Source organism: Lasiosphaeria miniovina (genome assembly GCF_030549165.1).
Source record: "Lasiosphaeria miniovina strain SMH2392-1A chromosome Unknown B0T26scaffold_2, whole genome shotgun sequence".
Lineage (NCBI taxonomy): Eukaryota > Fungi > Ascomycota > Sordariomycetes > Sordariales > Lasiosphaeriaceae > Lasiosphaeria > Lasiosphaeria miniovina.
Genome location: NW_026848221.1, coordinates 3477083 through 3489658, shown reverse-complemented (window position 1 = coordinate 3489658; position 12576 = coordinate 3477083). Strand labels below are relative to the sequence as shown.

Sequence of the window (12576 nt, the reverse complement as noted above, 5' to 3'; positions counted from 1 at the left end):
GAGTGGTCGGTCAGTTTGTTAGCGCAACGGTCTCCGCACGTAAAAGTTCGTTGCTGTCCACTGGGGGAAAGCAGAGGAACGTGTCGTTCGTTCCACTCCCGACATCTGGTCTAGAAATATTGGCGCACACAGATGTGGTGTTGAGTTGGACGGTCTTGACGGTGCACGACGACCCAGTATCGCAAAGATCGACAATGGACGGGACTGAGTATGAAAGCGGTCAGCACTCAGTCAAGAAAGACCCGTTGCTTGGCGATTCAAGTCCGGCTTGGCAAATGCCAGGTTGGTGGCAGCGATGACGTCCTGAAACACTGCTAACACAGCTTCTGGAACGGATTGCCCAGCACCCAGAACCCGGCGCCACAGCGCCTATCGGCACAGAAATAGGCTGCTAACCTACAGCTGCCGAAGCGTCCCTCCCGTAGAAGGAAGGCCACCAAGATGCTGCAGCTTAGCAATCCGCCAAAAAGGAGAGATGCAGTCGCTCGTGGTGTAGGTTCACGGGACGGATGGGAACGGATGAGGGAAAGAGGAAAGAGGGAGATACGTCGGAAAGGGAAAGGAGTGGAAGAAAGACAGGATGAAGAAAAAGAAGCGAGAGGAGTAAGGTAAGCAAGTCGGTAGGGAACAAAAAGCAAAGAGAAAGCAGCGAATACTGTGCCGAAGGGCTTTTCCTCCATGGCTTTCCGCCAATGGATATGGTGCTCCCGTCGACATGCAGGTTCTAGTGTAGAACGAGAGGGAACAAGCACTCGGCAAAGAAGTAAGCACGCTCGAAAAGATGTGAAATGATGGGACGGGGTGCAGCAGTTATTAGAGACTTTAGAGTTTGGTCGATTCTACTTCCTAGCTCGCTGTCGTGGAGAAATCCTGCTCGTACAACGAAGGTACGACGGGTGTGGGGGGGCTTACATGCAGGAAGTCCCGTCGACAAAGACACTAAGGAAAGAACGGACAAGATGGGCGAAGGACAACACACTGAGGCACGGACAAGATGGCCAAGAAACATCATGCGGATGCGGGGCTTGGTCCGTTACCTGTCAATTCTGTCTTCATAGGAGCACGTGGCTGCCAGCTGCACAAGACCTAACCATGTGCTAATAAGGTTGGGCGAGCTCTCCAGCTTGGTGCACTGATCAGGGCAGCAAGGAGGAGGGTCGGCGATACGAGCGAAGGAAGAAATCAAGAATTAAATGTGTAGGCCAGTGGGGTATGCAACCATCGGAGGGGAAAATGTGTCGATCCGGACAAGAAATGCTCAGAAAGGACGTTGGCCGAGGGCTCGATGCAACTCGCGCCGGAACCGTCGACATCCGGTTGAAACACGGGCGAGCCCCGCGCAGCTTCTGGACGTGTTCTGCGGTAAATATTGACTAAGCCGGCAGGAAAGGGAGAGAACGCGGACGTCGATTGGTGAGTCCACCCGAGCAGCCGGTGACGGCAATCAACGGCGTGCAGAAGAAAAAGTTGGCTATTGACGCCGGCAAGTGCGACTTCCGCGCCTCCCAGAATTCCACACGTGGGAAAGTAGCGAAGAAGGGCTTGCTGTCAAGTGGCAGGTGCGCCAGCTGGAGCGCTGAGGAAGAGGCCGGGCCAGCCTTGGCAGCCTGAGGATGCAGCAGCTTCCGGCGGCGCTAGGGGCTGAAAGCAGTTGGGTTGGAACCTGACCTCTCATCGATGAGGGGAAGGCACGCCCCACTGTTTCCCGCCCTTCCCAGCTGTCTGTCACTCGACTGCCTCAACCCCCAGACGAGCTTGGGCCACGGCAGGGAAGTCGGTCTCGCTTGACCCCCATTCCGAAACAAAGAAAGCCACTCAGCGAGCACCGGCAAGCCTCAGTGCCGTTTTGCGACCTTTAGCCCACCCGAATGACAAAGATGTAACAGATCCCGGACTGTGCCTGTCTGGCCGCAATCCAGGCGTCTTTCCAGCCCGGAATGGAAGATGGAACGTCGCACTCACCTTACTGTCCATTCTTTCTCTTCTCTCCATGGATTTGCCTGCACAAATGCGCGCCGCGCAGGAAAAGAAGACACGCTCGCGGGGACGCGGGGACACGCGCACGTACGCGCACCGGCCGGGACCATTTGCTCCTTGCTTGACCTTCCAAGACAAGACCTTGAGTGAGACCTTGGCCATCCTTTGTCCTCTGCCAAAAGGGTTTGTTGATCACTCTTTCCTATTTCCTTTCCCTCTTCCCTCCTTTTTAGTTTGCCTCTTTCCTCCCCCCTCCTTTTATCTTGCTTTATTTTATTTCTTCCCCCCGACCTTGTACATATTATCAACGAGAGGGTCCATGTGTGGAGGATAGCGGACCCTTCTTCCCTTCTCCCCCACCCCGTCCCCGCCCCCTTTTGGCTTATTAGTCGTTTTTTTTTTTTTTTTTTTTTTTTTTAATTCTTTCCCCTTTTGGTCGCGCGGCATGCCTTTAAGAATGCCACACTTCCCCTCGGTGGTCTCGTCGTTTCCCCGAGACCTCGGCCTCCGCTGGGCATCGTCAAGTCAGAAGCGGTGGTCAAAGATGCCTTTCCAGCTCTCGCTGCTGCACCTCTCGGCTCTCGCCATCCTCGTCCTCTCCTCGGCCCTCTTCAGCCAGGGTAGGTTGGCCGTGGCCCCGGCCATCTGTGCATCGCACGATCTCCCGAATCCGCTGGCAGAGCTGTTTCCGAACAATGCCACGGGCGTTCTCAATGCCACGCTGGCCATCATCCCCATCCCATTGGACATGGCCCGCCGCCTGATTCCGCCCCAGTACGGCATCCTCGAACGGGCATACCGCGCCCTGCTGCCCGACTTCCCCGAGGCCATGTACCCCGTCCTGGTGCAAGCCGCGCATGACCACGATGTTCAGTTCCGGGCGTACGGCATTACGATAGATGACTTCTCAGTATGTAGCCCGGGCCCAGGGACTCTGTTTCGGCGCTTTGCTTTGCTAACTTGTCCTCCCGCAGCGCGTTGGATTCGAGTTCCCGTTCCTAGACCTCTTGGGAGACGGCTACTCGTCGTTCCGCTGGGCCCCTGCCCAGCTCATCAGTGCCACCAACCCTATCGCCCTAGAGGGCTCCCGTGCATACGGCACAGTAGTCTCTCCTGCCGAGTACGAGCCGGTATGCGATGCCTACAGCGTGCTGGCCAGCGGGGCCACCTACTTCAAAGGATCGAGTCTGGAGTCTTCAGAGTTCTTCGAGGTCGAGATGGCACCAGTCCACCACCCGGCCTTTAACCCGTACCCTCTCGAGCTTTTTAAAAACATCACGAACCAGCCGACGTTTGCGAATGCGACGACGTGTGACAATATGATTCGCCTCTTCAACACGTCCATGACGACAGGCGGGCATGCGCCAGTCGCCGTGCATGGGAGGGTGAGGGCCAACACGTTTCCCTTCGGCAAGGCCGCCAGGGAGTGGACCGGCGTGTACGGGGTGCAGGTGGCGACCCCGTTCATCGAGAACAACTATCTCGACTGCCAGACGATGCAAGGCTATGCCGGCACCGGGGGTCCAGGCGACTCTTATACGAGCACCAAGACCAGCGATGATTTATGACCAAATCGGACCAAGGAAAAGTAAATAATCAAATAAATGATACCCAGGCACAACGGCAGCGCATGGACGTGCAGCTGCCAGCCACTTGCCCTAGAGAGGTAATGAAAAAAAATAGTAAAATATCAAGAATTCAAACCACAACGTCTCTTGCCGCGAATTAGTCGGAGACATGTACGATGAAGCGCTGATATCTAGTACCGAGAAACTTTTTCTCCCTCGGCAACAACTTAGACTGCTCTAAGAAAAGGGGAAACGAAAAGAGAGAACCGATTAAAATTAACGGCTGTTCACCACAGCTATAGCCGAGGTAGTAAATGCCTCATGACAGCAGGTGAGTCACTAACTACCGAAGAAGCATCGGCCTTCAATACGTGGAACGAGGTCCGCTTAGGAACCAAGCATCTTGAGCTGCTCGGTCATAGCATTGTCGATTGTTGGCACCCACTAACTGACCTCATAGTATCCTACGTGGCCGCGTCCGTCATCCATCCACTCCTATGAGATGCCATCAAGTGCCTTCCCAAGGTCTGATAACAGCGGACAGCCCGCTCAACCCATCACATCACATCACGGCCAGTCGGGCTTGGCGTCGAGCGCCGCGACCTGCGCGAGGAAGCTCTCCAGATTACCTGACTTCATGGCGCGGATCTCGGCGAGCGCCTCGTCGCGCGGGCGCGCAAAGTGCAGGAACTCGATGCCCATGATGGGCTCGAACGCGCCGGTACGCGTGCGCATCGGCGTGTGCGCCGTCATGTTGTAATGAGACGAGATGGTGAACTTGGCCCCGGCCGCCACGGGCCCCAAGTCAGCGCACTGCGAGATGGACGACACGTGCATCACGTGGCTGTCAGAGCCGTGGTCATGGTGTCCGCCGGCGCCCGGAAGGTGCGTGATGTAGCCCGACGTCTCGCCGTACCCCGGCACGTTGCGGCACACAAGCGCGCCGTCGCGGAAGACTTCTTGCCCCGTGCTGCCGTCGTGCACGTGCGGCACCGCCAGTACCAGGTCGCCCGCGAACGGCGCCGTCCAGCCCGTGGTGGATGTCGCGTTGAATATGGTCGCGTTGGCCGGGATGCCGTCGGGCTCGTCGAGGCAGTTGCCGCGTGCGTCGAGCCACACGGGCGTTACTACGTCGAAGCCGTCGGGTGTGCCAGGCAGAAACTCCCACTCGATGGTGAGGGATACGTTGCGCGGCGCCGCCGCCAGGTTCATCACCTCCGTCGTCAGCATCACCTGGTCGCCCGTGCCGAGGTAGTAGCCGGCTTTGCGGGTGCTGTGAGTGTAGCGGCGCGGCTTGTCAGCCAGACAGACACATATCGCATGGACATGATGACATTTGATTTGGTAGGCTCGTGTTTACTCACCCCTTGATAGTAAAATCGAACGGCGACCGCTCGTTGCCATTGACACTAATACTCTCGGGCCAGTGTGTGCAGGTGGCCGCCGAGCGGTTCAGGTTCATGAGGCCGATGTGGTGCAGCCACATGTTCTTGTTGGCGTTGGCCGACGTGCCGTCGTCCGAGAACTTAAGGTCCGGCACGTAGCCGGTCACGAGGCAGCCGTAGCACGGCATCATGGCGTCCATGTCCGGGAATGCCTGCATGCCGTGCGTGGCCGCGTCGCCCGACCCGGCCACGAGATACGGCCCGTACGTGATCCGCACCCGCTGCGCACCCAGGTCCTTGAAGTACTTTGGCTGCAGCGGCTCGACTTTGGCAGCTTCACGGGGCATGTTAGGACGGTCAACATGCTAGGAGTGGGGAAAGTAAGAGACATACGAGTGGGACTTTCATCTCGCGGCAGCACCGCCCCGAGCGCCACGTGAATGGCGCCCAAGGTGAGGACGGCACGAGCGGGGACTTGGATTGTATGTACTTGAAATGGTGTAAACAAGGGCACAAGAGTGGATCGCCCTACGGCGGCCATGCCAAGCGCCCTCTCGCCTTGCACATATAGTTCCAAGGCTTATCCTCTGTTGTCAAAAAGCTTGACCACAACCCCAACACCGGGAGCCACGATTTGGGTATTATCAGGTTGCACAAACCACTCCGGGAAACTGCCGCGGGAATATTCATGGGCGCGGCAGATGTTGTTATGGGCGGCAAAATACCAGTACCTAGTAAACCATCTATAACCATCTATCGACGTGGTGCAACAGAATTTGATTAGAGCATGCTAATTACCTTACCTACACACCTACACACCTACCCCTCACCAGTTCTGTAAATACCCCTATATGTGTATGTATAAGAAGCGTGTGTAACACAAGATAACCCTCTCAACTATCCCAATGGGTTAATAGGTACGGGAGTGTACGTAGAGAGTGCTTAGGCACTCGTCAAGATCCAAACAGCAGATACCCCAAAACACGACCTCAACCCGACTGCCCGAGGCGTGCGTCTCGCGTTGCACAAGAAAATGATCGATAGCACGGCCTATATGGTCTGCTTTTGCCATATGCATTGCCGAAGCCAGCGTTGCCGGGGTGCCGCCCACGCAGATGTTCTTTCAGTCTCCGTTATTCAAAATTTGATTTTCCTTTTCGCGTTCACAGTCCCATATCGCTGTATAACCCGCAGTATATAGAAAAATACAACATCTCACTCCCTCAAACTCGACTGTTCCTCGAACACGTCCCACCCGTCTGCAGCCATAATTACCACAACCCGGCCAGACAGACACTTTTGACGACGCAAGCAGCCCACATACCGCAACACACAAAACTAACACGAACTAACGCGCTACGGCTTCGACGTTAGCGCGCCGCCGGTGATGCTTGCGGGGCCGGACCACTGCAGCTTGGCAGGGACCTTTGGCTGGATGACGGGCTTCTAGATGGTGTCATAGAGGCTGGGGCCGCCGTTGGCGGCGGTGCTGCCGGGCTCGAGGCTGCCGTACTGGGCCGAGTCGGTGCAGCAGGGGCTGTTGGGGCCCTAGAACGGGCCTGGCAAGAGCGTGTTAGTACTCTGTAAAAAAATAAAAAATAAATAAAAAAGATTTGAGGGAACTAATTAATTGATAGACCAAAACATACCAGCTGCCCACGCCGTCCAGCCGATGTACTCCTCGTTCTGCGCCATGTAGTCGAGCATGTCGCCGAGCATGCCGACGCAGGCCGTCGTGTTGGAGCCGCCGAACTCGGTGATGAAGGCCTTGAGGCTGTGCTGCTTGAGCCACGCGGTGACGCCGGCGAGGTTGGTGGCGGCGGGCTGCGTGCACGGGATGTGGCCGCCGCTGAAGTCCTGGTCGAGGTACTCGTGGATGTCGATGGCCGTGTTGTTGAGCGGGTCGACGAGCTTGTGCAGCCAGGCGCTGTTGGCCTCGGCGCCGCCCTGCGTCCAGGCGTGGCCGCCCGTCCATGAGTTGCCTGGCGCGATGATGAGGTTCTTGGCGCCGGCCTTGCGGATGGCGTCGACGGCCGCCTGCAGGTTCGCCAGCAGCAGCGAGCTGGGCATGTCGTGGGGCTCGTTCATCAGCCCGAAGATGACCTTCTCGTCGCTCGCGAAGCGCGACGCCAGCTCCCCCCAGAACGCGCCAAACTGCGCCGTCGTCGCCGCCGTCGGGTCTGAGCTGTTGCCGATCACGCTGCCACTAAAGGGCTGCGACGACGGGTTATTGTACCGCATGTAGTTGTGGGGGTCAAGAATCGCATCTACAGTTCCCGGCACGGTTAGCATGCTAAGTGGCGGTGGTTACCAGCGCCGCCGGCGAACAGGGGAGGTCAACACACATGCGCCCTTGGTCTTGGTGATGTAGTCGATGGCGTCCTTGAAGTGTCCGAAATGCGACTCGTCAAACTTGGACCCCAGCCCGGTCGCGAGAGGACACATGCGTTCGAGCAAGAAGGCGACCCTGAAAAGGTTGATCTTGTGCTGGTCGGCCATGACATCGATGCCGCTGTTGCTGATGAAGGCGTAGTCGACGCCGAACTGGCCGGGCAAGCCGGTCCCGACCTGGGCTGTCGCGCTCCATGCCCCAAACTCGCCGCTCGACTCTGCCACGCCGGCGTAGTAGATCGTCGCGGACGCGCCGGGAAGGGCCAGGGCCGCGTACGCCGCGGCCGTGGCAGCGGTTGACAGCGAGATCTTCATCTTGGGCCAAGAATTATCTTCCACTGGCAGTTGGAAGGAGTATTTACAGACAGGAGGGCTGGCTATTCACTTTCCATGGTTGCCAGCCATGGCGGCCTTGGTGCTCTTATATGAGACCTAGACGCCATCCTCGAGATTGGCCAGCCGCTAGGATGCGAATATCCAGGAACGCGGAGCGTTCTCCATTCTTGGCTGCGGAGCCCGTCACATAAAAGCAGCGAGCGAGCCGGATCCGAGACCAGGGTAGCAAGCAGACGAGCCCATATCGACCGCAAATCGGCCCCAAATCGGCGAGTTCTAGAGTCTTGCGCCGCTGCAGGAACCGCGAGTCAATACGTCTAGATTGAGGGGGAATGCATTTCACCAATCTTGTCGGTTCATGCGAGTGAAATAATACGTCGGTTGGGTCGAGCACACAGTTCTTCCACGGTCAAATTTTGAAGAGGCGGCGCGAGGGCGGAGGAAGTGTCTCCGCGGCAGATCTATAGTGCATTGCCAATCTGAGTCCAGCTTCCCGCGCCTTTATTCGTTGTGCAGAATAAAGCCTGTGGGGGGCTGGCGGGATCCGATGCCGTCCCGGCTTCAGGTACGGCATAAAAGCAGCTAGGGCTCGTAATAACATTTGCATGCCTGTTTATATCTTCGTTCCCATCTGATTGAAGGTCATGAAATGCAAATAAATGTAATTGACTTCACTGGCGTTGCTGGCATTTCTGCTCATCCCTCAATCGTCTCCTCTGCTCTCAGAAACAATCTGCGTCTTCAAAATAAGATGCAACCAAGGAAGAAGACAAATGAAACAAGGAACAGCTCCAAAATGTAACGCGGATAGATGCCGGAGGCTAACGAGAAAAATAACTGAAGAGACCCCTCTACTCGCCTGAGCGTCTAGAAGTGTGTGAGATCTGGCAAACAGATGCATGCGACATGGTCTTGATCTAGTAAACGGAGCCAACCAGGAGAGCATGTATGTACGGGCTGCTGTGTATATGCAGGGGATCCTTCTATGACTTGAACCGGGATTCGATCGCTGCTTTGATGGCTATTGGTGGCGTGTCAGGGGCTGCCTCGGCTTGAGGGGCAGGGGCATCCAGGGGATAGGGGCTGCTCACCTTCTGTTGTAACTCTAGCATCTCCAAAGAGCATTCTTGTTCCAGGCATGTAGAACATTGGATTAGGGACGTCGGCTTCAAAACGTGTCAGCTCTTACTGCTAATAGAGAGGCTTGCCCGGGTTCGCAATCTTACCGTAACCGCTCGCCAAGCCCCGCTTCATCACCACGACCTGCTTGCTCTTCCAAGCGTGAAGTACTGGCATGCCGGCGATCGGGCTGCCCGGCTCCAGAGCGATGGGGTTAACCGTATCGTTGGCACCAATTACAAGCGTCACATCGGTCTCGCCAAAGTCGTCATTGATCTCGTCCATCTCAAGCACGATATCGTACGGCACGCTTGCCTCGGCGAGGAGAACGTTGCACTGGCCAGGCATGCGGCCCGCGACGGGGTGGATGGCGAACCGGACCTTGATGCCCTTCGATCTCAACATGTTCGTAATGTCTGAGATGGCATATTGGGCTTTGGCGACAGCCATGCCGTATCCAACGACAATGATGACAGATTCCGCATTGGTGAGAGCTTCCGCCGTATCCTCCACATTGGTCTGGGTTATGTTTCCCTCGATCTTGTAGTCAGATGTTGTCGGCGCGGATATGCCCCCGAAAAGAACGTTGACGAGGGACCTATTCATGGCGACACACATGATATAGGAGAGGATGGAACCAGATACCCCAATGAGAGCCCCGACCGTGGTGAGGAGCGGGTTGTCCAGCATAAAGCCTTCTGCCACGAGAGCGAAACCGCTATAGGCATTCAGGACAGTAATGACGACGGGCATGTCGGCACCGCCAATGGCCGCCGTCGTCGTGTATCCCTTGAGAAACGAGAGAACCGTGTTGGCACCAAGAGCACCTGCGGCGATCAGCGGCGACGCGGGCGCCAGTGTCACGAAAGCGCCCATGGTGGCAACATTGGCCGCCAGCATGCCCGAGTTGAGGACATGACGTCCGCGGAAGATCAATGGCTTTGATGTCATTCTGCCAGCGAGCTTGAGGAAGGCTACAATCGAGCCCGTAAAAGTGACGCCGCCGATCAGAACACCGAGGTAGGCAGTAACGAGGTGAAGTGTCGACACGTTTGGCAAATCAGCCATGACGCTGCCGACACTGGTCAAGACAGCGGCGAGGCCCACGACTGAATGAAGCGCGGCGACGGTCTGGGGGAGGTCTGTAGGCGTGATGCGTTTGCCAATAACAAAACCCAGGATGCCTCCAATGGCAGCCAGGCCGCCAAACTGCGTCAACACTTCGGGCGAGAACCCAACGGCAACGAGCGAGGCAAGGACACCGGACCCCACACCTAGCATGCCCAGCATATTTCCCATGCGGGCCGTCGACTGGGAAGCCAGCCCCGACAGCGACGTAATGCAAAGAACCGAGCTGACAAGATAGCCGGCTTGCACGAGTCCAGCAGCACCCGTCGAGGCCGCAGCAACGAATCCGCCACCGAATAGGAGTCCCGGAATAGCATAAAGCCACGGATATTCGGGAGGGTCAGTTTTGCGGCGGAACATGTCAAGCATGCGCTTGGAGATGACGAAGCCGCCTGCAACGTTGACAAAAGCGAGAAGGACCGATGCCGCACCAAAGGCTTGGGGGATTGTCTCGGGAAAGTAACCTCCACCAAGAACAAACAAGCCGCCGACGCCGACCATGCCGGAGATGGCATTTGTAACACTCATGAGTGGCGAGTGCAGGGCCGGAGCCACGCCCCAGACGACGCGGTACCCAATGATTGAGGCCAGGGCAAAGGTGAAAACGTTGCCCATGAACAAGGGTCCAGTGAGCCTGCCCAAGACAAGAGCGCTGCCTAGACCACCGGTCACCAGCGCAACTTCACGGGAAGTCTTCTGGAAGGGTGTCAGGGCCACGACTTCGACTTCCTTGGCAGCGGCTGGCACGGCGGCTGGCGCAGGTGGGGGAGCTGGACGAGGTGCAGGGGGGATAATCTCGCCCTTTCGGGTGACAATCGAGCCCCGAACCACCTCGTCTGTCAGATCAACTCCGAATTCCCTCTCTTTTGGGGCCATCGACAGCAAGAACTTAGTAATGTTGTTCGAGTACAGAGTAGACGATTGCGTGGGCAGGCGCGAAGGGAAGTCAGTGTAGCCAATGATTTTGACGTCCTTGTAAGTGACCAGCTTTCCGGGCTCTGTCTTCTCGCAATTCCCGCCAGCCTCGGAGGCCAGGTCAACAATGACAGACCCGGGCTTCATGATCTCCACCATGGCCTTTGTTATCAGCTTCGGGGCCGGTCTGCCGGGAATCAGAGCCGTGGTGATGATGATGTCCACCTCTCGAGCTTGCTCGGTGAAGAGCTTCATCTCGGCTTCAATAAACTCCTTGGACATCTCCTTGGCATAGCCGCCAGCGCCAGACCCATCTTCCTCCAGCTCGACCTCGATAAAGTCGGCCCCGAGGGACTGGACCTGCTCGCGCGCAGCAGAGCGCGTGTCGAAGCCACGCACGATTGCCCCAAGCCTCCTCGCGGTAGCAATTGCGCTCAGTCCTGCGACACCGGCGCCAATGACAAGAACCTTGCACGGCGGGATTTTCCCTGCGGCCGTAACCTGGCCAGTGAGGAAGCGACCAAAGATGTTGGACGCCTCGAGAACGGCCTTGTAGCCAGCAATGTTTGCCATGCTGCTCAGGGCATCAAACACCTGGGCCCTCGAGATACGGGGGATCAAGTCCATGGCGAACGCCGTCGCCTTCCGCTCAGCAAGCTTCTCGACGAGAGGCTTATTCTGCGCCGGCTGCAGGAAGCTGATGATGGTCTGCCCCTCATTGACACCGTCGGCCTCAGCGGCGCTCGGTCCGCGCACCTTGAGCACGATGTCCGCCTCTTTCCAGATGGCGCCAGGGCCGTCCACCAACGTCGCCCCGGCCTTGTCGTAGGCTTCGTCGAGGAAGTCAGCCTGAGAACCGGCACCTCGCTCAACAATGACTTTGGAGAACCCCTTTTTGAGCAGGAGAGCCACATTCTGCGGTGACAGTGCCACACGGCGCTCCCCGGGGTACGTCTCACGCGGCACACCGACGGTCAGCTCGGCATAGTGCGTAGTAGGGGGGAGAACTACAGTCGAGTACGCGGCCGAGCTGCCCTGCGCCGGGAGGGTAGAGAGTACCGACGCATGACGGACAAGCTGCAGCGAGAGGGGGTTGGGCGCAGCGAGTGCTAACGAGGGCGAAGGCAGGATTTGCGGTCGCTCGCGTGCCAATGTATTGCGCCATGCTCGCTGGGCAGCGGCAACGGTGCCAGCGCGCCGGGCCGGGGTGAAGTCTGTGGAGGTGGATTAGGTTCAGCGGCGGCAAATCGAGCATAGAGTTCAATGGCATCCATGGCACTTGGAAACGTCTGCTGCGAGAACCACAACGACGGCGGGGCAGCTCACCAAGGACTCGCGCCACCGCTTGACGGGCGGCACGCGCAGCTGGCCGCGAGGAGCAAGAAACATTAATGGCGAGCGAAGGCCGGATAACGGTGAGAGGCGGCGGCATCATGGCTGTCTACGAGCGCTCGCGCTTTCGAGACAGACCAGGCAGGTGTTATCATTTGTTCACAATACGCAAGTGGCGATTTTGCACGACGCGGGGCGGGCGGCCGAGAGCGCAAGCCTGAGATGGGAGCTGGCGGCACCGGCGGAGACGGGACAAGACGGTTGGCAGTTTGTTGAAAACCGAAAGGACGATCAATCACGCACGGTAATGGAGTGGAAAGGTTGAATGGCTTCCGCCCGACTCGGTCAGTTCGAGATTCTGCGATTCTGCAGTGTCGCGCCTACCTTACATCGGTGGCTTGTGGGTGCCGTATCTGGGTGTCAAG

The 12576-nt window shown here is 57.5% G+C and overlaps 4 protein-coding genes across 4 annotated transcripts; 1 reads left to right on the top strand and 3 right to left on the bottom strand.

Moving 5' to 3' along the window:
* Positions 1 to 2521: 2521 nt before the first annotated feature.
* On the top strand, positions 2522 to 3545 carry B0T26DRAFT_636116 (uncharacterized protein; the record flags this gene model as incomplete). Its single annotated transcript, XM_060436794.1, has 2 exons — positions 2522 to 2887; positions 2952 to 3545. 2 exons carry the CDS (start codon positions 2522 to 2524, stop codon positions 3543 to 3545), a joined length of 960 nt encoding a protein of 319 aa, XP_060300608.1.
* A 681-nt stretch (positions 3546 to 4226) lies between these two features.
* Positions 4227 to 5253, bottom strand: B0T26DRAFT_606462 (uncharacterized protein; the record flags this gene model as incomplete). Its single annotated transcript, XM_060435825.1, has 2 exons — positions 4227 to 4818; positions 4910 to 5253. Coding segments are annotated over 2 exons (936 nt in total), but the record flags the coding sequence as incomplete, so codon positions are not given.
* Positions 5254 to 6376: 1123 nt separating this feature from the next.
* On the bottom strand, positions 6377 to 7636 carry B0T26DRAFT_672381 (glycoside hydrolase superfamily; the record flags this gene model as incomplete). Its single annotated transcript, XM_060439441.1, has 4 exons — positions 6377 to 6467; position 6511; positions 6580 to 7197; positions 7276 to 7636. The coding sequence occupies 4 exons, from the start codon at positions 7634 to 7636 to the stop codon at positions 6377 to 6379; spliced, it is 1071 nt and encodes a 356-aa protein (XP_060300606.1).
* An 842-nt stretch (positions 7637 to 8478) lies between these two features.
* B0T26DRAFT_144144 (NAD(P) transhydrogenase beta subunit-domain-containing protein) lies at positions 8479 to 11610 on the bottom strand. The gene is made up of 2 exons (XM_060433423.1): positions 8884 to 11610; positions 8479 to 8823 (listed from the first exon to the last, which is right to left on the bottom strand). Exons 1-2 carry the CDS (start codon positions 11444 to 11446, stop codon positions 8693 to 8695), a joined length of 2694 nt encoding a protein of 897 aa, XP_060300605.1. The 5' UTR covers positions 11447 to 11610; the 3' UTR covers positions 8479 to 8692.
* Between the last annotated feature and the right edge of the window lie 966 nt (positions 11611 to 12576).

What these genes read in the sequence shown, in the direction of transcription:
- B0T26DRAFT_144144 (XM_060433423.1), bottom strand. Translation starts at nt 11,446, where the DNA reads ATGGACTTGATCCCCCGTATCTCGAGGGCCCAGGTGTTTGATGCCCTG. An exon ending in GGGCTTGGCGAGCGGTTACG is followed by an intron (nt 8,824 to 8,883) that starts GTAAGATTGCGA and finishes CACGTTTTGAAG; the next exon opens with CCGACGTCCCTAATCCAATG.